The 23,522-nt window shown below is 38.8% G+C and overlaps 1 protein-coding gene across 1 annotated transcript in view; it reads right to left on the reverse strand.

The window, feature by feature from the left end:
• The window catches only part of Mnat1 (MNAT1 component of CDK activating kinase), a 205,722-nt gene that overhangs the window by 144,992 nt on the left and 37,208 nt on the right, over positions 1-23,522 (reverse strand). Inside the window, exons 2-3 of the mRNA XM_008839486.3 lie at positions 7,435-7,587; positions 5,946-6,019 (exon numbers count right to left, since the gene is read on the reverse strand). Coding sequence (XP_008837708.1) covers positions 5,946-6,019; positions 7,435-7,587 — 227 coding nt within the window. The remainder of the gene's footprint in view (positions 1-5,945; positions 6,020-7,434; positions 7,588-23,522) is intronic.

Here is a 23,522-nt window from a genome sequence, read left to right on the forward strand (position 1 = left end):
ATATCTCCCCCGCCCTCCAGCTTGCATTATCTTGATTAACACCACTGAACTATCCAAGGTCATAGTTCAAGCCATCTGCCTGCTCTTTCTAATTCACTTCCTAAATCAAATCAGTGACTTGAATATTCTCTAAAATGTCCTCTTTGCCTATCCTCACTACCACTGTCTACTCTACAATCTCATTATTTCTGATCCATACTACTGAAATGGCCCCTTAAAAATTACATTGGTTCACTACTGGCCACCGATTAAATCAATCTGACAGCCAGGTTTACAGAACTCCTTTTTTCTTTTTCTTTTTCTTTTAAGACAGGATCTCACTATATAGCCTTATATAACTCACTATATAGACTAGGCTAGTCATGAATTCACAATGATCTGCCTTGCTCTGCCTCCTGAGTGCTGAGATTAAAGGTATGTGCCACCATACCCAGTCAGAACTCCTTTTTTCATATTTAGCTTTTTAAATTTTTATTTTATTTATTATTTTTATTTTATGTGTATGAGTGTTATGCCTGCATGTGTGTAAGTGTACCCATGTTGTACAGTGCCTGAGGAGGGCAGAAGAGGGCATCAGATCTCCAGGAACTGGAGTTACCAACAGTTGTCAGCTGCCATGTAGGTACTAGGAATTGAACTCAGGTCTAAGAGCAGCCAGTGCTCTTAACTGCCGAGTCATTTCTCCAGTTCCCCATATTTAGCTTTTTAACTAATAATAACTGTATATATTGGGGCTGGGAGATGGCTCAGCAGTTAAGAACACTGGTTGTTCTTGCAGAAGACCCGAATTCGAATCCCAGCACCCACATGGCAGCTAACAACTGTCCATAACTCCAGTCCCAGGGAATCCAACAGCCTCTTCTGTCCTCCAAAGGCACTGCACAACACAGGTGCACTTACTTACATGCAGACATAACACTTATACACATAAAATAAAAATAATAAATAAAATTTAAAAAATAACTGTATATATGTATGAGGTACAATGCAAGCTTGATATACATATACATGTAGAATTACTACAGTAAGCTGATTAACATCCATCACATGTTATCTTTTCATATCAAGACTATTTAACAGGTATGGTATCTAATTGTAATTTTAATTTGCATTTCCCTGATAATTAGTAATGTTAAACTTTGTTACATATACCTCTTCACTGGTTAGCTAGTTGTATATTTCCTCCTCCTGACCTTCATCCTCCTCCTCTTCCTCCATTTTCTGTTTTAAGACAAGGTCTCACTATGTAGCCCCAACTGACCTAGAACTCACTCTGTAGACCAGGTTAACCTCAGATTCACAAAAATCAGCCTCTGCCTCCTGAGTGCTGAGATTAAAGGTATAAACAACCATGTTAAGTTCATTTTTAGTTGACCTATAATAATTATACATATTTATAGGGTGAAGTGTTATTTCAAATCATGTATTTAATGATCGGATCACAGAAATGGACATATCAATCAGCTGAAACATTTATTCTTTGTCTGGGGAACATACAAAATCTTCTCCACAATTTTGCAATTTGTAATCGTCAGCCACAGTTGTTTTACCGTTCCGTAGAATACTGTAAGTTACTCCCCCTACCCAACTGTACTCTTGTGTCCCTTAGCTGTCCTCTCCATTTCCAGCTCATCTATAGGCATCCCAGCCTCTGGTAACTCCAATTCATCTCCAACTCATCCAAACTCAAATGTTATCACTTCTCTGAACTTCACAAAACTATACTATTTCCCAAAGCTGAGTTAATTACTTTCTTACCTGTTTTTAGTTTGTTTTTTTGGGGGGGGGGGGTACAGGATCTCATGTAGCCCAGGCTAGCTTCAGTCACTATGTAGCCTCAGCTGAACTTGCACTCCTGATTCTTCTACCTCTACCTCTCAGGTGCTGGGATTTCAGGCGTGCATCACTATGGCCAAATTGCTTTCTTATCTCCATTCCCATACCACGTTATAAATACCATAAGACTTTTGCATAATACTACATATAGTTATCTACCTTTTTAAAGTCTAGGCTCATTGAAGACAAATATATTCACAACAGTGAAATACTTTACATATGACAATAAATATTTGTTGAAATGAGTCTAGGATCTAAAAATATTCAGTATCTTAAAATACAGTAGAACCACTCTTTAACCAATGAGCAAGACTCAGCTGATTGCTTGGGAAGTCTACTAAGGAGGGAAACATTCTCTCCTTATCTCTTCCTTCTTACCTCCCTCCCTCCTGGTTATTTTAATTAAAAATATATATATATAGAGAGAGAGAGAGTATTGTATATTGTATATATATTGTAAATATGTGTTTAGGATTGTTTTTAAGGTCAACTTGCTACAAATTAGAATCATTACAGCAGGAAGCTAAACCTGAGTAATTATCCTGATTGCCTTAACTGATGTGAGAAGACCCAACCCAAATGCGCTACCAGAAGGAGCTGCTCAGATAAAAGGGCATGAAAGAAGATAATTCATCTTTTGCTCACACGGCCTAACTTCCTGCCACTGAATTAATCCACCCTGTTGCTGCTGCCGCTCTTGCTGATTACTGATATGAAAACCAGCATTTCCAGAAGCCATTGCTAACTGAAGACCAACAGATCTCCAGGAACCCTCCAGGTGTTGGGTCTCAGACTGGGACTGCTGAGGTACCTAGCCTTGTGAACTGAGCAACTATCAGGTTCTAGGTCTCTCCAGTGTGAGAACACCACTGTGGAACTACTCCAGCTGTGAGGCACCCAACCACAAGGACTGAGCAAGTGCCAGGATCTCAGTCTCTCTACTGTGAGACAGCTGTTCTTACAATTTTGATGTAAGCAGATTCTGCGTATGTATTCGTTCTATCAGTTCTGTTCCTCTAAAGAACCCCGACTAATAAATACAGCAGTGATTTTCTAATAACATACAGCCAATGTTTAGTCTTTAATTGAAGTTCAGCATCTTTCTTATATAAATGATAACTACCACCTACAGTGCTGTTTTCCTTTTTTTTTAGCAGCATTTGAAAAGCAGAATCATATAATTTTGTAGTTTCTTCCCAGCCTTATACATTATTGTATTAAATTGCATAAGAATAATAAGCACAACTGCCTTAAGGAAGCTTGGTCACTGATACAAATACCTCATGGTGTATAACTGAACTGGAGGGCAGAACAGAGGCATACTGGAGGACAGCTTTTAATGGAAAGCATTTACCTTGCATCATTACGCTTTGGCATGAGTCAGAACATTCTATAGAAGGGCAGGGGGAATGTCAGTTGTTCCAGTTAACTAGAGGTTGGTTCAAGGGATTTGTACGTACGTTAAAGACATACCTTCATGAAATATATATAATAGCATAATCATTTTCAAATTAAATGCATGAACTACAGTTTCTATATCTGGTAACTTAAGTATTACAGGGCTAGGAAGATGGCTCAATTGGTAAAGTGCTTGCTGTGCATAAAAAGCAGGGCATAGTAGTGCACCTCTGAAATTCCAGCACTGAGATACAGTCTAGCTAATCAGTGAGCTCCAGGGTGAGAGACCATGACAAAACACAGAGTGAAGAATAACACAGACATACAGCTGGCCTCCACATGCACCTGGATGAGTATGCCCATGCCCACCCACACATGCATATAACCACATATACATGCACACAAAGAAACTATTACAGGCTAGATGTGATTATGCACATGTGTAACTTTGGGAGGCTGAGGCAGGAAGATCATTGCCAGTTCAAGACCAGCCTGGTCCACATAACAAGTATCAGGACACCCAGGGCCACATATCAAGATTTGGTCTAAAGGAGAAAAAAAGTATTTCATATTGCAAACTTAATACCCAGGCTTATTTTGTCATGTTGATACTAGTCCCCACTTCTGGACTTTCACTAATGGGCCCCAGGCTGCCTGTACCTTCAAATTAATTCATTTCATATGGAAAAATATAAATAGTCTAAAATCTGGCTCAATCAGAACCTCATTCCAAAATCAAGGTTCCCGTGCTATTTCATACTGAAACCTGTTTCCTCACTTTCTTTGTCCTTCAACTTCTTTAACTACTTAGAATGCTTGGGTGGAACAGTAACCATGTATTCAACTTGCCCTATAATATCTATAACCTATTTTCCCTTTATTTTATTTTTTTATTCCCCTTTATCACCAGACTTTTGACTAAGCACACTGTCTTTAGATTACATGTAACTGTGTTTCTTCTTGACTGCTAATCCTCTGCTTGTCCTATACTTAATACCTGTGGGTGACCAGGTTTCTATATGCCTATCTACTTGCCCAATTCTTACAGGCTTCTTTTTGGTGTGTCTTCTCGGTCTCTATCTTGGATCCGCTTTGCATTTGGCATTGCCAATTCTACCATCTTCTCAGTTACCTCCATAGGTCCTCATGGTTGCTAATATTATATACAAAGCACAATATGTGTGTGCTTGAAATGAAAAAGCAGCAGCTCTAAGGTACTCAAATATATATTTAAAAAAGTCCTAAACTATGTTCTGAACATATTCTATGACAGCATAACAAATGAACTTTCACATTTCAGAGAAGCCCTGATAAGAAGATATCTAGGCTTTCTTTAAAAATAAAGTTTTATTTAAAATTATAATATTCATAAGGAAATTTTTTTTAATTTACCACATATAAAAACCTTCTAAAGAATACTCTTATCTTTTGAAACAGGGTCTCCCTATAGCCAAAGCTGGTCTTGAACTTGCTATGTAGACCAGGCTGCCCTCAATCTCACAGAGATCTGCATGCCTCTGATCACTCCCTAAAGATTATAATTGCCTAATAAATTTGGGATGATAAAAAGATGACTGCTTAATCCTCACAGTTCCATTCTAATTTTCACAGCCTACAACCCTTATGTCATTTCCAAACCTGTACTTCGTAATAATTATGTCAAGAGATTTTTTTACATTTATTTATTTATTGTGTGGACTCATGCATGCCATGCATGCATTCCACAGTACACTACTGTGGTCAGAGAAGAACTTCCCAGAGTCAGTTCTCTCGTCACACCATGTAGATACCAGGGACTGAGCTCATCGGGCTTGGTGACAAGCATGCACCAAAGTCATCCTATTAGCCCTAATTATTGCAACTTTAAAAAACACTTTTTTTTTTTTTTTCGGTCGTTTTGAGACAAGGTCTCCCTGTAGGCCCAGCTGTCCTGGAACTCACTCTGTAGAACAGGCTGGCCTTGAACTCATGGAGAGATCCGCCTGCCTCTGCCTCCCAAGTGCTGGGATTAAAGGCGTGCGCCACCACGCCCGGCAAAAAAACATTATTTTTTAATCAATTATAACAACTTCCAAATTTTTTAACATCTCTGAAATTTTATTTAACAAAACTGAAACAGGGATAAATCCCTAGCACAACAATGAAAGAGGAGGAATGAGGGAGGGAGGGAAGAAGGGAAAGCAAGCAGAAACAATATAAGAAAAGCACAGTTATGACTAATCACATCAAAAAGAAAAATCACTAACAGTACTCTAACCTCTGACTGCCAAACTTGCTAATCCAGTGCTGCTTCAATGGTCAACCGCTTCAAACTATCCCAATCTGCTATGGCTACAGAAGCATAAATTATGATAAACAGCATTAGGCCGTAGTCATCATAGATAGTTAACAGAAATCCTACAAAACAAATCAAAGTATTTCCTTTTGTTTAAACTACTTTAGTACAAGTGATACATGCAGATATACCTGTCTTCCCAATTAAAAAAAATGTTACTACCTCTGCTAATCATATTTTTCCTAAGACAAAATTACTTAAGAATATCCTTTACTAAGTATGCTTGAAATTTAACAAGCATAACTCAAATGCAAAAGAAAGCAATCTGGTACACACCAGCTATCACAACAGAAGCTGTTAGGAGACTTTTGTGTCAGACGTTTTGGGCATCTTAAAAATAAAAGCACAAGGTTAGCCTATCATATTAAAAACATACCAATTTCTTCCACTTCTTCTAGGAAATCATTATATTCTCTTAGACTAGGAAAATCTTCTTCCCTTTTATTGTATCTTAAAGAGAAGAAAAACATTAAGTATTATATATCATTGCAATCCATAAGCAACTGGTTTGTTCATTCTTACCTAATTCATACACAATGCATAGAAAAAGATTGTTTATTCCATAAAACACTGTTTTCTTGACCTCAGGTTTATAGCTAGACCAAGAATGCTGGCTAGGGTTTTGGTTCTTTTGGGGAGAGGAGAGTGGATTTTTTGCACTTGACAGGCATGTGTCCTACCACTGGGCTATGTTCCCAGCCCCCAAACACTAGTTCTTAAAATTCTTGTGTTCCCAGAGATGTAGAATCAGGAGAGACTGAGACCACATGCACAATCCTTAAAAGACTCAAGGGAAAAAGAAATTAGGTGCTTCAATGATTTGGAAGTGAACTTAAATAAGGTATATCATTGAAAATTATATTATTTACTTATTATAGTCATTAATTTCCAGAAAACTAAAAATTAGTTCAAAAATTAGTTCTCATGTCAGTTATAGCCTAAAGAGCATTAGGTCACAAAAATCTGTAACTATTACAATGTATTGTGAAGAATAACAAAACCAAAAATGTTAAAGATAAAAGATCAGAATGGTATAAAAGATGACTCCTCAAAGTGATGCAAGTAATAAAACCCGGCTGAGACATTATTTAATAATTATTGGTTTGTACCTAAGAAGATGTTACTAAACCACTAAAATGAAATCTATGCCAAAAAATAATAAGAACTGGAGAGATGGTAAGAATGCATACTGCTCTTATAGAGGACCAAGTTTGATTCCCAGCAAACACATCAGGCAGCTCGCAACCACCTCCAACTCCAGCTCCAGGGTGATCTGACACCTCTGGCCTCCACAGGCACTGGAACTCATGTGCACATACCCTACTCCCACACATACACATACACCTAACTTTAAAATAAAATAAATTTTTAAATAAAAGAACTAAAGCAATGGGCTGGGGGAGTAGCTCAGTGGTGAAGCACTTGCTTAGCGTGCCCAAGTCCTTGGGTTCAATCCCCAACACCATTAAAGAAAACCTCCAGAAAACTTATTAATTTTAAAATAATAGTCCCTTATAATAAAAAAAACAAGATGAAACTCAAAATTACTAACAAATAGTAAAACTATACCCATATATATGTAAAAATAAATTATAGCTAACATTTTGGTTTCTCTAATAAGTTTTAAATCTCAACTTAAATGTTACCTCTTCAATCTTCATAGTAAATTTATTTTGTTTGCCTATTTTATTTTCTATCTCTTTATTGCCCTATGATTTACGAGCAAGCCTCATGAGACCAGGGTTTACATATATTTTATACAGCATTTCTTATTTACTGCTAATATGCATAACACAGTGCAAACAGTATTTATCTGTTAATTAAACAATAGCAAAGGAATAAATTGTGAAAATATAAATACTTACATCTTCAGCACCTTTTTGCGAATCTCAACCTCTTTGTCAACAGTGGGATCTTCAAAGAGCTGTACCCTGAAGTTGCTCTTTCTGAGTGGAGTGCCACACTCAGGGCAGTTCCCAGCTCCTCTCACAAACAGTAAATCCACACAGCTTTCACACCTGGAAAGAATGTATAATATTTAAGTTAGTGTTCAAATCTACAAGTCTGGCCTTTTAGGAAAGAATTGAGGGGGTGGGGATGAATAGTTCATTGTTAGTTAATATTTTATTTTTAAAAAAACTTTTGGAATATATCCATTTTTATTTGGGGATTGCTTTTCAGATAAATACATCCCAAGAGATAACAGTTTTAGAAATTATAAAATAAAACAAATATTCAAACGATGAAAACAGAGGATAACAGGAAATGAAAAGGACTTCTTGTCTATGGCCACTTCCCTGCCCCTGCAACAGATATTGAGCATTCCCAATTCAAAATCCTGAAACAAGGGCTAGCAAGATGGCTCAGTCAGTAAAGCACCTGCTATATAAGCATGAGGACACGAGTTCAAACCCCCAGCACCCACATAAAAGCCCTGTGTGTGTGTGTGTGTGTGAGAGAGAGAGAGAGAGAGAGAAAGAGAGAGAGAGGGGGAGAGAGAGAGAGAGAGAGAGAGAGAGAGAGAGAGAGAAAGGGGGAGGGGAAAGGAGAGGGGAAGGGGAAGAGAGGGGGAGGGTGAGAGGAAGAAGAAACTTGAAATGCTCTGAAAACGAGAACTGTTTCTAAAGGTTTGTTTAATTATGTGTATATGTATGTTTCTGTGTGGATATGTGCAGCACATAAGAGTACAAATACCCTCAGAGTCCAGAAGAGGGCATCAAAGCCCCTGGAGCTGGAGCTACAGGCAGTTGTGAGTCATTCAATGTGGGTGCTAGGAAATGAACCTCTGAAAAAGCAGCACATAGCACATACTCATAACCACTGAGCCTTATCCCCAGCCCTAAAAACTAAAACTTTTTGAGTGTTGACATGCCACTATAAGTAGAAAATTCCATATTATAAAACTATTTCTTACACTAAAATATTTTAAATGTTATATAAAACTATCTTCAGGCTATGTGCACAAAGAATACATGAAACATAAATTAATAGTATTTAAACTTGAATTTCAACTGGGTGTGGTGGGGCATGCCTATAATCCCAGCACTTGGGAGGTAGAGGCAGGAGGATCAGAACTTCAATGTCATCCTTAGCATCTTGACAAGTTTGAGGCCAGTCTGGGATACAAAATAGCCTTTAAATAAATGAATGAATAAATAAATAACTTGAATCTCATCCAAAATAATTCATTATATATGTATAAGTGTGTAAATACTCAAGAATCTAAAAAATTCAAAATCTAAAATGCCTGTGGTCCTAAGTATGTGAGATAAGAGATTTTCAACCTGTATCACCTTTAGACATGGGCAAGAGATGCTCCCATCAGGAGCCAAGAGGACTTGTATACCACAAGCACTAAAACATACCTTTTCCCCCTTTCAATTTTATAAGCAAGTTACCTTGAAAATACAGGAATACTAAACAAATAATATCCTACAGGCTGGAGAATAAAAACTTAGAGGGTGCCCCAGAATGTTTTGGAATGAAGGAATCATCATCACAACTTCTGACATGAAAATCCAAGGAAGAAAAGCTATTCATTAAGCTTTCCTCAGTTGACTATCCTAAACCAATCAAAGTAACTGCCTCGGCAAGCCAAGCTGTCTTCTGGATGATGGTTTGTCATCCTCCTAACTTCTTGGGTAGTGAAATTTGGGGAAGGGCTTACAGCTTGCTGAAGTCTTCAGTCGGAAAGAACCAGGAACTGGAAAATGAACCTCCTCTATTTTATGGAATTCTGGGGGCTTGGATCAGTTTAAATAACCTTTTTAGTGATTCCAGACACCAAACTCATCCCTGCATTCCCTCAACAGATCCATTCTACCATTCTGACTGGGAGGTAAAAGGGCTGGCTGCCAGGAGAAAGCAGGTTTTTAGCCCTGACTCTTGAGGATTTAGGCTTCTGGGAGCTCAGCATACAGCACAGGCATGTGGCTGGACAAAGATAAAGAGTTTGATTTATAACTTTTGATAAACATTCAGACATTTGTTGTCCTCAAGTTGCAATTTTTCCCAACTCCATATGTGTTAAGACCACACTGACCAGTTACAAACTTTAATATTTTCATATATTTTACTGTGGCCATGCGTCTCTTTTATAATTTTTTTAAATCTTGAAAAAAATAGATTAGCAGAAAAAAGTAAATAATTCGTCAGAACCTTTATGTTAAGGCTTTCCGTGAAGAAACTCAACACAACTAAATGAGTATCCTTGTCCTTATGTAAAGTATCCTTGTCCTTATGTAAGTAAACATAAGGGTTCATATGTTACAGTGGACATGGTGGGGGCAAGTCAGTAACCACAGCACTCCTACAGCAAGATGGGAAGCTGAAACCTACAGTAGAATCACCTGGAAGCACATGGGCCAGCTAGCCTAGAATAGGCAGTGGCAGCAAATAAGAAGCTCTGTTTCAAACAAGGTTGAATGCAAGGACTAACACCCCAGGTTGTCCTGACCTCCACACACATGCCATGGCATGTGCACACTCACACATGAACTCATAACACACAAACACAAAAATAACTTTAAAAAAATAAGAGATTTAAGCCAGGTGTGGTGGCATACACATTTTAGTCCCAGCAGAGGCAGATGGATCTCTGTGAGATCGAGGCCAACCTGGTCTACATAGCAAGTCCCAGGGCAGCTGGGGCTAGAGGGAGACCCTGTCTCAAAAAGATAGATAGATGATAGATAGATAGAAAGGATGGATAGATAGATAGATAGATAGATAGATAGATAGATAGATAGATAGACAGGATAGATAGATAGATAGATAGATCGATAGATAGACAGGATAGATAGATAGATAGATAGATCGATAGATAGACAGGATAGATAGATAGATAGATAGATCGATAGATAGACAGGATAGATAGATAGATAGATAGATGGTAGATAGATAGAGAGCAGAGGGAGGAGAGAGAGAGAGAGAGAGAGAGAGAGAGAGAGAGAGAGAGATTAGAACCAGGTGGTGGTGCATGCCTTTAACCCAGCACTCAGGAGGCATAGGCAGGGAGGGGCATGTGGATCTCTGTGAGTTTGAGGATGGGCTGGTCTACCCAGGTCTACCCAGCAAGTTCCAGCCAGCTGGAGCTACAGAGAGACCCTGTAACATACACACGTGAGCACACACACACACACACACACACACACACACACACACGAATAAAATAAAATAAATAAAATAAAATAAACAAGAGATTGGGGGCTGGAGAGATAGCTCAGTGGTTAAGAGCACTGACTGCTCTTGCAGAGGACCTGGATTCGATTCCCAGCACCCACATGGCAGCTACAAACCATCTTTAACTCCAGTTCCAGGGGAATCTGAAACCCTCTTCTGAACTCCACTGCATTGCATGACATGGGTTCACTCATATACATGCAGGTGATACACTCATATACATGAAATAAAAATAATAAACAAAATTTAAAAAAATAAGAGATTACAAGACAAGCCTAACTTCTGAAGGTGTTTTATAAATAATACTGACAACTGTATGCATGGTAAAGGAACACACGGTTGTCACCTAGGGCATTCAGGGCTGGACAGCTGAAAGAGACCTGCCACTAACTGAGCCAGGAATGCATCTCCATGGGGACCATTACTATAATTCTGCCTCTAGGAGGGAAAAGACAAAGTCAAGTCCTGCACTAAATAAGCATGTCTTTAATGCAAAGGGGTTAAACATATAGGTAGATCAAAGAACAACATCTACAGTTATCTGAAAAGGCAATCTACAAAATGAGAAAAACATCTCCAAATCATGTACCTGATAAAGGTCTAATATCTAGAATATATGAAGAAATTCTATCAGTCAAGGACAAAAAGATAAACAATACAAAAGACTGAATAGACATCGCTCCAAAAAATACACAAATTATCAATAGTATATGAACAAAATGTGCACAATTAATCATTAAAGAAAAAGAAATTTTAACTAAATGTGATACCATTTTATATACATACTAGCGTGACTATAATATAAAGAAATGGGCAATAACAAGTGTCAGCAAAGCCCTCAAGCACTGCTAGTAGGAATGTAAAATAGTCCACTTGCTGCGGAAAACAGTTTGGTGGCTCCTCAAGTGGAACAGGATTTACTACCTGATCCAGCAGTTCACTACCTGATCCAGCAGTTCTACTCCTGAGCATACACCCCAATGATGTGAAAACAGGTGCTCAAACAAATGCATGTGCAAGCATGTTCCCAAGCAGCCATAGCCACAGTAACAAAAGGAAGAGAGAACCCAAACATCTACCAACAGATGAATAGACAAAAAAACTGTGGTGTATACATACAGTTGAATCATTCGACCAGAAAAAGAACCTTGAAAAACATATGCCAAGTGAAAGAAGTCAGACACAAAAGGCCACATATTACATAATACTGTTTTATGCAATAGAATAGGCAAGAAAACAGACTGGTTGTTACCAGCCATGCGGATAAGAGATAACTGCTTAATAGATATAGGGTTTCCTTTTGTGTGACAAAAATGTTTTGGAATTAGATGTAGGTGGTAGTTGCACAACAGTGTAAATGTACAAAATGTACTGAATTCTTTACATGGGTAATTTTATGCAATTTATTTTATTTTATTTGTTTGGGTTTTTTGATTCAGGCTCACACTCTCTTGTCCAGGCTAGCCTCAAACTCATTATGCAGCCCAGGCTGTCCCCATGACAATTCTCCTTGCCTCAGACTCCCAATTTCTAGAATTTTCAGATATGAACCACCTTACCCAGCTTTGAATTTCATTTTAATTTTTAAAAAAACTTAAAGGCAGGAGTGGAGACACAGTCTTATAGTACCACATGCTTGGGAGGCTAAAGCAGGAGGATCACTTGTGCTCAGGAATTTGAAACTAGGCTTAGCAACATAGGAAGCTCCCATCTCAGAAAAGAGAAAGACAGGTGGTGTAAGACTTTAGTCCCAGCACTCAAGAGGCAAGTACAGGCAGACCTCTGTGAGATCAAGACCAGTCTAGTCTATATAACTAGTTCTAGGACAGCTGGGGCTACAGAGAGACCCCATCTCAAAAGACCAAAAACATAAAGAAAAAAAAATTTTAAGTCCGTTCTGGTAGCAAAGGTGACCCAGCAATTAAGAGCCTGAGGCAAGACGATCTCAAGTTCAGAGAAAAGGTAAAACAAAGTTAGATTACCTTACCACAAGATCAAGTTCTGTATATTCTCTGCCAATTGTGAATGATGATAAAAAACATCTAGATTCTTACTCTAATATTAGCTTACAGCACAGGTATCTTTTAGTTGTTTCCCCTGTATCCAGGCAGCATTTCTCCTATTATGCTAATTGAACTATAAGTGTTCCTATAGGTAACAGGCACAAAGCATGGACTCAGTGAACATTAGCCATTACAACTGCTACTCCATGAACTAAGAGACCAGAGTTCAAAGGCTAGTACCAAGGACAACAACCCAGAAAGTGCTCAGAAGAAACAGCTGAGCTGAGCTGGGTCTTGACGAATGTGATGTCCTTAAAGCACACATTAATGACTTTCAAAATAAAAAGCATAAACCACAACAAAAAAGGGTATCATACTCTCACTTTATAAACACAACAATAAAAAGAATATTCTGACCAAAAAAAAAATAGAGTTCACGTAAGGTAACCCAAGTCTTTTCCAGCGATGCTCTGAGATGACAGAGGGGACTGTATGTCCAGAAAGATAGAGGACACAGTCTGAAATGTAGGCCTAGCCTCAGGTCAACATTTCTTCAACTTATCATATTTTATCTTTAAAAAAAGATCATAAGAATTTTACTTGCCTCTATAATACAGCCCTAATTTCAGCAGGGCATAGTGGCACATGCCTTTAATCCCAGCACTCAGAAGACAGAAGCAGGCGAACAGGCGAATCTCTGTGAGAGAGAGGCCAGCCTGGTCTATACTGGGTTAGCTGTGGCTACAGGGAGAGCCTGTCTCAAAAAAAAAAAAAGACAAAAAACTAAATGTAATACAGTCCTAATTTTATTAAAAAAACATCTTCAAATAAGTACCAGTTATTCAATCTTTTGCATATTAATCTTGGTAAAGTTGATATTCCAGAAAGATGTGTCTGGATTCACTTAACACCAAATTATCAGCATGCTTTAAGGAACAAGCCTGGCATGGTGGCTCATGCCTATAATCCCAGCACTGGGAGGGCTGAAACAGGATGATTGTGAGCTCAGTGCCAACCTGGGCTCCAGGCAACCATGGGCTAACTGGGGAGATCCTGCCTTAAAAAAGGGGGTGGTGGGGTGGCTGGAGAGATGGCTCAGCAGTTAAAAGCACTGGCTGCTCTTGCAAAGGACCTGGGTTCAATTTCCAGCACCCACATGGCAGCTAACAACCATCCTTAACTCCAATTCAATACCCTCTTCTGACCTCCATAGGCATTGTGCAACATGGGTGCACTTACACACATAGAAGCAATACACTCATACACAAAATAAAAATAATGGAAAAAAATTCAAGTATACATGGAACTAGACATAAGAAAGAACTAGCATTACAAATCAATGTGAAAAGCAACACCCCTCATCAAATGCTTCAGACACCATTGATTTTTTAGATGTGAGAGAATCTCTATATTTCATTACATACAAAAATAGATTTCATAGTCGGGTGTGGTGGCACACGCCTTTAATCCCAGCACTCAGGAGGCAGAGGCAGGTGGATCTCTGTGAGTTCAAGGCCGGCCTGGTCTACATAGTGAGTTCCAGGTCAGTTGGGGCTACAGGGAGACCCTGTCTCAAAAAGACATTATTATTTTTATTTTATGTGTATGAGTGTATTGCCTGCATGTATGTGAGTGCACCCATGTCATGCAATGCCGCAGAGGTCAGAAGAGGGCTTCGGATTCCCGTGGAACTGGAGTTAAGGACGGTTTGTAGCCGCCATGTGGGTGCTGGGAATCGAACCCGGGTCCTCTACAAGAGCAGTCAGTGCCCTTAATCGCTGAGCCATCTCTCCAGCCCCAAAAACTTTAATTTCTTATGGAATTATGAGAAGATATAATTATGGCATCTGGACAGGGATTTCCTAATGACAACTTTAAAACTTTAACTCTGGTGCTAAAGAAGTGGCTCCGCAGTTAAGAACACTTGCTGCTCTTCCAGAGGACCTGATTTCTGTTCCCAACATTCACCTCTAGCAGCTCACAACCACCTATAACTCCAGCTCCAGGGAATGCAATGCCCTTTTCGGGCCTCTGTGGGAAACCACACACATGTGGCAGACATACACAAATACACATAAATTTTAAAATCTTTTTTAAAAAATCAAATCATGTAGAGATTGATAAATTTCATTTTATAAAAATGTAACTTTTTTTTTCTTTTGATCTTTTTGAGACAGGGTCTCCCTGTAGCCCCAGCTGGCCTGGAACTCACTATGTAGACCAGGCTGGCCTTGAACTCACAGAGATTCACCTGCCTCTGCCTCCCAAGTGCTGGAATTTAAGGCGTGTGCCACCACACCCGGCACACATGTAACTTCTATGTGGACTTGCCACAACTGTGAGACAACTTTTTCACTGGATATAAACTATTCAGACTATACAGGGGTCCTACAATGCTATAGAAAAATGGGTGGGAGGCTGGAGAGAGAGATGGCTCAGCTGTTAAGAGCACTTGGCTGCTCTTGCAGAGGAGCCCTATTCAATTGCCAACACCCACATGGCAACTAACAACCACCTGTAACTTCAGTTTCAGAGGCTCCAACACCCTCTTCTGACCTCTGCAGGCATTGCACAACACAGGTGCATTTACATACATGCAGGCAATACACTCATACACATAAAATAAAAAGAATAAATAAAATGCTAAAAATTTTTTAAAAGAACAAAAAGAAAAATGGGTAGCTTCAACAAATTATTCCATCCCAAAATACTTGTTTCTTTGTCATAAGAGCTTATTAAGGATTCTTACTGTTTCTATGGGAAACTCTCAAAAGAGGAACAAACTACAGACTCAATGTTACATTTCCTTTCCTGGGTGTAACTGGTATCATCCTACTAGAGATTCCCCTCATCCTCTGCCAGCACCTACTGGCATAAGCAGCTTGTTACTATGTTTATCCAAATCCTTTTCTCTAAAAGCCCTAAACCCCTGGTTACCAGGCCCTTTTCAGGCTGTGGCTGTTATACTTGTACATTTAGTACAGTAATGGGTTTGGGGAGTACCAAAAGACATTCCAGTGGATCCCTTGAGTGCCAGATTTATTCTTCCTTGAACCCCTTGTGATGGTGATCAGAGTCAATTACCATTCCTAGGATGGCAGCTCCTTTTCTTCCCTGGTAACCTTTGGACACAAGAAGTCCAAAGAGACCAGAGAGCAGGCATGTCTTAAGGTTTAATGGAGCTCTCATTGTGACTGTTCCCTAGTGGGGTATTTCCACTTATGAAAACAAGACCTCTAAATCCACAAAGCCTAGAGTTACATGGACAAAGGTATAAAGCCCCCAAGTGAGATCACTTCTTACTTCTATTCCTATATCCAAAGGTCCATGAATTTTATCTATTGATGATGCACAATAGAATATTCATATAATGGCTGTGTATTTAAGTCATATAAGGATCCTGGAGGATGGCTGTTGACTCTTGCAGCAGATTACCTCCAATCAGACATCTCAATTACATGTTTTTCATTTCCCTGATTTGAGACTGAGACTTGCTATGTACCCTAGGCTCGCCTGGAACTTGCTACATAACCCAGACAGCCCTCAAACTCACCATCTTTCTGCTTCTTACCTCTTGACTGCCGGAGTTTCACATGTGTCACTATGCCCAGTTTTGGGCTGCATCTTTATGAGACCATTATAATTGTTCTATCAATCCAGAGGATTATGGATGGAGCAGCATCAAGCTGAACCAGTGAATTCATGAACTGAGACTCACTGGACTGCCACACAATTTCCTGTTAAGTGGGACTCTTGGTAAAAGACATTACTCAAGATTTCATATTGGTAGATCAAACACTACAAATCCTCAGAAAGTAGTACTGACTGTGAAAAGATAAATTTTTACCCAGAAAATGTGTTAAAACTGAGACTAGATAAATTGCTGCGCCTTCAAAGGCAGAGGGAGGTACAGTTTTGTGTTTTCACTTACTTTTTCCACTATTCCACTGGTCAAGAAACCATTTTGAGACTTCTGCCAACTACCATGTAAGTCTATCCCAATTACACACCTAGGAACCAAGTAAAACCTAATGAGAAGAGACCCACTATGAGCTAGACTTGAGCCAGAACTTTTTATTATAATAAATACCTGACTCTTTTATATACCCCTTCATCCTAAAAGGAGGAAGCAGGAGCAGTCCTGAGATTTCAATGTCAGTTCCTATCTTAGGCCCAATAATCATTCAAAGGTTTGCATCCCAAACAGAATCAGAAAAGATATGTGGGCATAAGATTGAAAAGTGACTCAGGATCCTAAAAACAAACAAAAAAAACACACTCTTGACAGGTTAGGCCCAAGCTATGGTTTAGATCTTTGAATGTTTTCCAAAGACCTATGTGTTAAAGGCTTTGTCCTCAACCCAAAGTACTACTCAAAAGAAATGGAACCTTTGGAAGGTAGAGCCTAATAGAAGGAAGTTATGGGAGGGGGCAGGGCTGTCCTTCAAGAGGAGATCAGTATCCCAGTCTCTGGATATAGCTTTCATGAGTCTTTTCAGAGGGCTTTCCAGTGATGCAGCTGCCTTTGGGTAATCCTGCACCTATTAATAACCCCATAAGCACACTGGTTCACCAAGTTGGACTTTGGTAGAATTGTTACTTGGGTCTCTCACCAGTTCCCTATCTGGGGTAAACAGATGTTTGTGTCATGTCACCACAGGAAAAATCTCACACGCCATAAGGGCACTGAAATTACAGACATGCACTCCTGTGGGCTCTGGGGACTTGACTCAGGTCTCCATGCTTGCATGACAAGCACTTTACCCACTGAGCCATCTTCCGAGCCCCTCTCTATGCTTCTTTGCCACCACAAGTAAACGGGTCTCCTCTACCAAGCATTCTTACCACAACATACTGCACCACCACAAGTCGAAAGCTCAGAACCAAGTACCATGAACTGACACAGAGTCAAAATAAACTTCTTTTCTCTATTTAACTTTATTTTCGAGGTATTTTATCACAATAACAGTAAGCTGGCTAGTACAGGCCAGTAAAAGCTTGAAGACCATGACAATCCTTGGGCACTGCTGACAGAAATGAATTCTTAGATTGCTCCAACTGATAGAATCTCAAACCTAGCCGACTAGCACAACCACTTTATATGAAAATTCAATTTATTACCATCTACTTTGTTTCTTATCCTAATCTTGCCACTAGAATGTTTCTAAATATAACATGCATACATGCTATGAATACAATACTTTATATTCAGCTGGATACTTGATGGCACAGGAACAGACTATACAATCAACAATGCTGAAAACATAAACACTATTATGTGAAGGGTACCATAATCTTTTCCCAGTATTTATTATGGAATGAAAACAGGGGGGGTGGGGAGCTCACCAAGTTAACCATAATACAATTTTTAAAAATTTCTATATAAGCCAGGCGTGGTGGCACATGCCTTTAATCCCAGCACTCGGGAGGCAGAGGCAGGCAGATCTCTGTGAGTTCAAGCCCAGCCTGGTCTACATAGTGAGTTCCAGGCCAGCTGGTGCTACAGGGAGACCCTGTCTCAAAAAGACCAAAATAACAACAACAAGAAAAGCTCAGTGTGGGTAATGTGGTGGAGGAAAAGACATCCCTTAACGATGGAACAGCACATGGAAAGCATAAGGAGGGAACCAGCCTGCTCTACATAGCAAGTTCCAGGACAGCTGGGGCTACTGGGAGACCCTATCTCAAAAAAGACCAAAAAAAATTTTTTTTTTTCTATATAAAAGGTACACATCAGTAAGTGGTGCAAATCAGTAAGCCCAGTACTTGGGAGGAAGAAGCAGGAAGCAGCCTCAGTTACATGAGACCCTGTCTCAAACAAATAAAGAATAACATTTGAAAATTTTAATATTTTTTAAAGTACACAAAAAATACATGAATACCTATATTTGGACCATTTATACTCCATCAAAATCAAAAACTCAAAAAAGTCATCTCCCAATGACACAATGTCTGGTAGTGAGAAAAGCATAGACACCTTTTTTGAGCCTACCTTTTCTCAGAAACAAAACCTTGTATGTAATAAAAAGTCAAAATGGGGTTAGAAAGAGAAACACACTCATGACTTGGAGAGTTAATTTCCTAAACTATATTCCCAACTACTATTTTGGGGGGAGTGCTTTGCTCAAACTCAGGACCTCACACAAGCTAGGCAAGTTCTCTACCAATGAGCCATATCCAGTTTCAATTTCTTAACACTATACAACTCCTACACTGTCCCTAATGTAGTATGCTTTTTCCTTTCTGTCCCAGTCACAATCATTCAACCTTATGTCTTCTACACTGTTCTTTGTTCCCACTTATGTGACTATGATCAAAAGTATTCCCAATATATTTCTATTAGAAACACTTCAAACAGTACTACACTAGCCCTGAAACCCCACTGTATTTACCCTCAATTATGGAATATCCACTCTTCTTCACCCTCAATACAGTTTTGAGTGCCTGGATTATGGTCTCCCCATTCCTCTCTGCACCCATCATCATTTTGGGCAACTCAAGCATAATCATAAATGAGCCAGCCATTATGTGAGGCACTTACTTCCTTGACTTCTTGACTTTAGTGATTCATACCCTATGCCTCTAAGTCACCACCACCTATTCCTTCAACCTTCAATAGTGTCATTGCCAACAAATATATCTCCCCTGGGATCTTTGTTTCTAATATCCCATTCTCTGAATTCCTCTTCTTCAGATTATTTGAACTAAGTATAACCTTTGACTTCCCAAGAACCTCCCCTACAAGCACCCCACTATTTTTTCCCTCAAGTTCCTAACTTCATGCTTACACAAACTTAGATTTGAGCATCTGTTATTACAACCAATCTTTACAAATATGTTTAGCTCACTTGTTCCTCCTCCACTATTTTACCGCCCCTTCCACCTTCATTTGAGGCCATCTATCCATACCTACCCAGCTGAATCTGAGCAGCAATTTTGCTGTAGAAAAACTTCATATAACCTTACTGACTGAATTCACACTAAAATTATCACCACAGACTAGGACAAACCTTCTACACTACCAGACATTGTGTCTATGCTTTCTAAGTAAATTTAATTCCCTATTCTCTGAAAAGAGTATTCTAAAGGTTGTAGCTTGGGTTGTAGCTCAGTGGTAAAGTACTTGCCTAACATGGATGGGGCCCTGGGTCTGATACCATATGATCTACATTAAACAAACCAGAGACAGGGGAGTGGGGAGGATGAGAATCTGGGTTTGGGTTGTAGCTTGATGGTAAACTACTTGCCTAAGATGTATGAGGCCCTGGGTATGCTACCACCCAGGTATCAAAATCTGACAATAATGAATATTGGCAAAGTCATTAGAAAAACAAACAAAACAAAACAAAAAATTACAATACCAAATGAAAAAATAAGTTCTTAAAAACACACATACAAATTGAAAAGTATTTACAACTTGTGCACTTTTGGTGGGAATATAAAATGCCTTTAATTCCTGCACTCAGAAGACAGAGGCAGGCAGATCTCTGGGAGACCCTGTCTCAAAACAAACAAACAAAAAAAGAAAAAGAGAGTTACCAATTGATCCAACAATCCCATATCATGATAAATGTTCAAAACAAGATCTCAAAGAGATATATAAACTTGTATGTGCTTGCAACCCAAGTGCTCGCTGATGGATAAACATATAAAGAAAATGCTGTATAAACATACAATAGAATATAACGCCACCTCTACAAAAGGAAATCTGGGATCAGTGAGATGGCTCAGCATTAGGTAAAGGCATTCAGGAAAAAACCTAACAATCTGAATTTGAGCACCTAGACCCACATGGTGGAAGAGAACCAACTCTAGCAGGTTGTTCTTGGAATTCCACACTTTACCAGGGTATGTGCACTCACACATGCACACCTATACAATAAATAAATAAAATTTTAATGAAAGAAATCTAGCCATATACCAGTCACAAAAGGCAAATACTCTGTGATAATTACATGCATATGAAATATCTAACGTAGTCAAAATCATAGAAATGAAGGTAAGAAAACTAGTTGTCAAGTCTAGAGAGAACAGGTATTTAATGGGAAAATAGAAACAGGAATTTGTTTCTGAACCAGGGCTTCACACAGGCCATGCACACATTCTACCTCTGAGTTAGTCCCCAGAGTTTTAGTATGTCAAGATGAAAAAGTTTTAGAGCTCTATTGCACAACAATGAGAATACACACGCTACTGAACTACATACCTATAACACTTTAAAGTGGTTATCAAATTTTATGTAATATGTTTTAACCACAATAAAAAAGTATACACATACATAATATATACATTTATATAAGATAAAATGTGAAATAATACACTACTTAAAATCCAGCAATCTGTGACTAATCAATAAAGAAAAATAACACAGGAAAATTTAGGGAGGTAACCATCTCCACAGAAAAGGAAGATATGACAAATAGGCTACAGGCTTCAAAGTTATTGCTAATATTCTATCTCTTGATCTCGGTAGTAAAAGTGTTAGAATTATTATCATAAGCCATATATGTGATATACATATTTTTTTTGGTCTTCTTGACACAGGGTCTCTCTGAAGCCCCAGATGGCCTAGAACTTGCTCTGTAGACCAGGCTGGCCTTCAGCTCACAGAGATTCGCCTGCCTTTGCCTGCCTTTGCCTCCCAAGTGCTGGGATTAAGGCATGTGCCACCACACCCAACATGATATACATATTCTCATAAGCAAAAAAAGAACTTTAAAGTGTAAACTCAACATTATAAGCATGGGAACTAGCTTAACTCTAAAAAACTCTAAAAAAGCACATGGCTTTGCCATCTTTCTGTTTCAGAGGAGAAGTAAATGACAGTACAGTGACAGAGGTTTCTTGTCGATTAGAACTAATTGAATCTAAACTAGGCTATTTAGTAGGTTTGCTACCTTAGGCAAGCTACTTAAGGTCTCATGCTATTCTGACATCTGTAGGCAAAGAGACGTAGATGGCATACACACACAGACATACAAATACATGTTAATAAAAATTAAAATCTTTTTAAATAAGATTAAATGAGATAAATGCATTTAGTACCATTTCTAGGATATAGTAAGCATCTCTGTGAGGACAGGAATACTTTTTAAAACCTTCCTAGGACTTTCTAATTCTCTGCTTTTTCCAACTTCATTTGAAAAATTTTGTTATTTCAAAAGGTTTAAAAAAAAACAAAAACAAAAACAAACAAACAAAAAAAAACTGTGCAGATAAACTTGAAAACTACTGCAACTTTTCTTTGTCTTTCTACGGGTCATATCATTTAAAAGACCCAGATAATTTTTTAAAAGTCAACCAAGACCTTGTTTGTTTGAGACAGGGTAGCCCTGGCTGGCCTGGAACTCTATGTAGACCAGGATGACTTCAAACTCACAAAGATCCTCAAGCCTCTGCCTCCTGAGTATTGGGATTAAAGGTGTATACCACACATTCAACAAAAAAAAGTCAATCAAAGCTTAAAGGTCAACCAAAAAGGGAGTTGGGGAGATGGCTCTGTAGGTAAAGCACTTGTCACAGAAGCATGAGGGCCTGAGTTTGGATCCCCAGCAGCCACACACCCACATAAATGTTAGGCAGGTATGGAAGTTAACATTTCTGCAATTCCAGCATGTAGGAGGAAGAGACAAGGGATCCCCAGGGCAGCTGACTAAGCTAACTGAATCACTAAACTCTGGGTTCAGCTGAGACCTTGCCTCAATGTATAAGATGGGAAGCAATCAAGAAACACACCCAACATCAACCTCTGGTATCTACATGCATATGCACCCATAAAAACATGTGTGCCCACACATGAGAATACACATCCACATGCAAAAAAAGTTATTAAACCTTCAATTCTTCATAGTCAAAGATAATGACCCTACTGATAATATATTCTGAAACTCTTAACAAATGGGTAACAGTAATATACACTCAACCTCAGGAAAGAAAGTTAGCCATACTTCAAAATATTGAACTGTTCTTGCCTTCAAGATCACTAGGAAACTCTAGAAGAAACCACAGATAAAATTACCACTTAGTATTTATTTACTTCCCCAACCATCCTCATTGTTTTAACTATCTTAAATCCCTTCAAATAGAGCCCCAATCTGGACTCAATCCACCAAAGCATAGGCTATTCAAGAAAAGCCCAGAGGGATGAACTATACGTAGAAAGGAGAAACACTGGGCCAGACTGAGCAAGGTGGGCTAAACTACAGGTTTGTGGAGCAGCAATTTGCAGGTTTCAGAAACTCATAAAACTGCACGTTTCAAATCCACAAAGCACAAGGGTTTCTTATAAATATTGCCAATGGCATGCTCTTCTGATCACCTTACAGAATTTAGGTTCTATTGCATTTCCAATCTGAAAGTGCACTGTTAACACCTCAAGGCACATATGGAAACAATTACCCTGATCCATTACTATATTTTAAATATTTACTATAAATGAAATGTCTCTGAACACAAATCTTACATATTAAAGCAGAAACTCTCAAACTTGATTTATTTACAAATATTAGTTTTTTTTTTTATTGAACACATTTTCTTTCTCCACATTATCTAAAAAACCTTTCTTTCTTTCCTTTTATCCCAAGAGAAAAAAGTCAGGGAAGTCAAGACAGGGTCACCCACACTGTACCCTAGATTGGCATAGAACTGACTCTGTAGCCAAGGCTAACCTTAAACCTCACAGCAATTCTCCTGTTTCAGCCTCCTGAGTGCTAAGAACACAGGCATAAGTTACCTTGTCCAGTTTTGGTTGGCTGATTGGTTTGGTTTTG

This window comes from Nannospalax galili, unplaced genomic scaffold, assembly GCF_000622305.1.
Source record: "Nannospalax galili isolate Female #2095 unplaced genomic scaffold, S.galili_v1.0 scaffold336, whole genome shotgun sequence".
NCBI lineage: Eukaryota > Metazoa > Chordata > Mammalia > Rodentia > Spalacidae > Nannospalax > Nannospalax galili.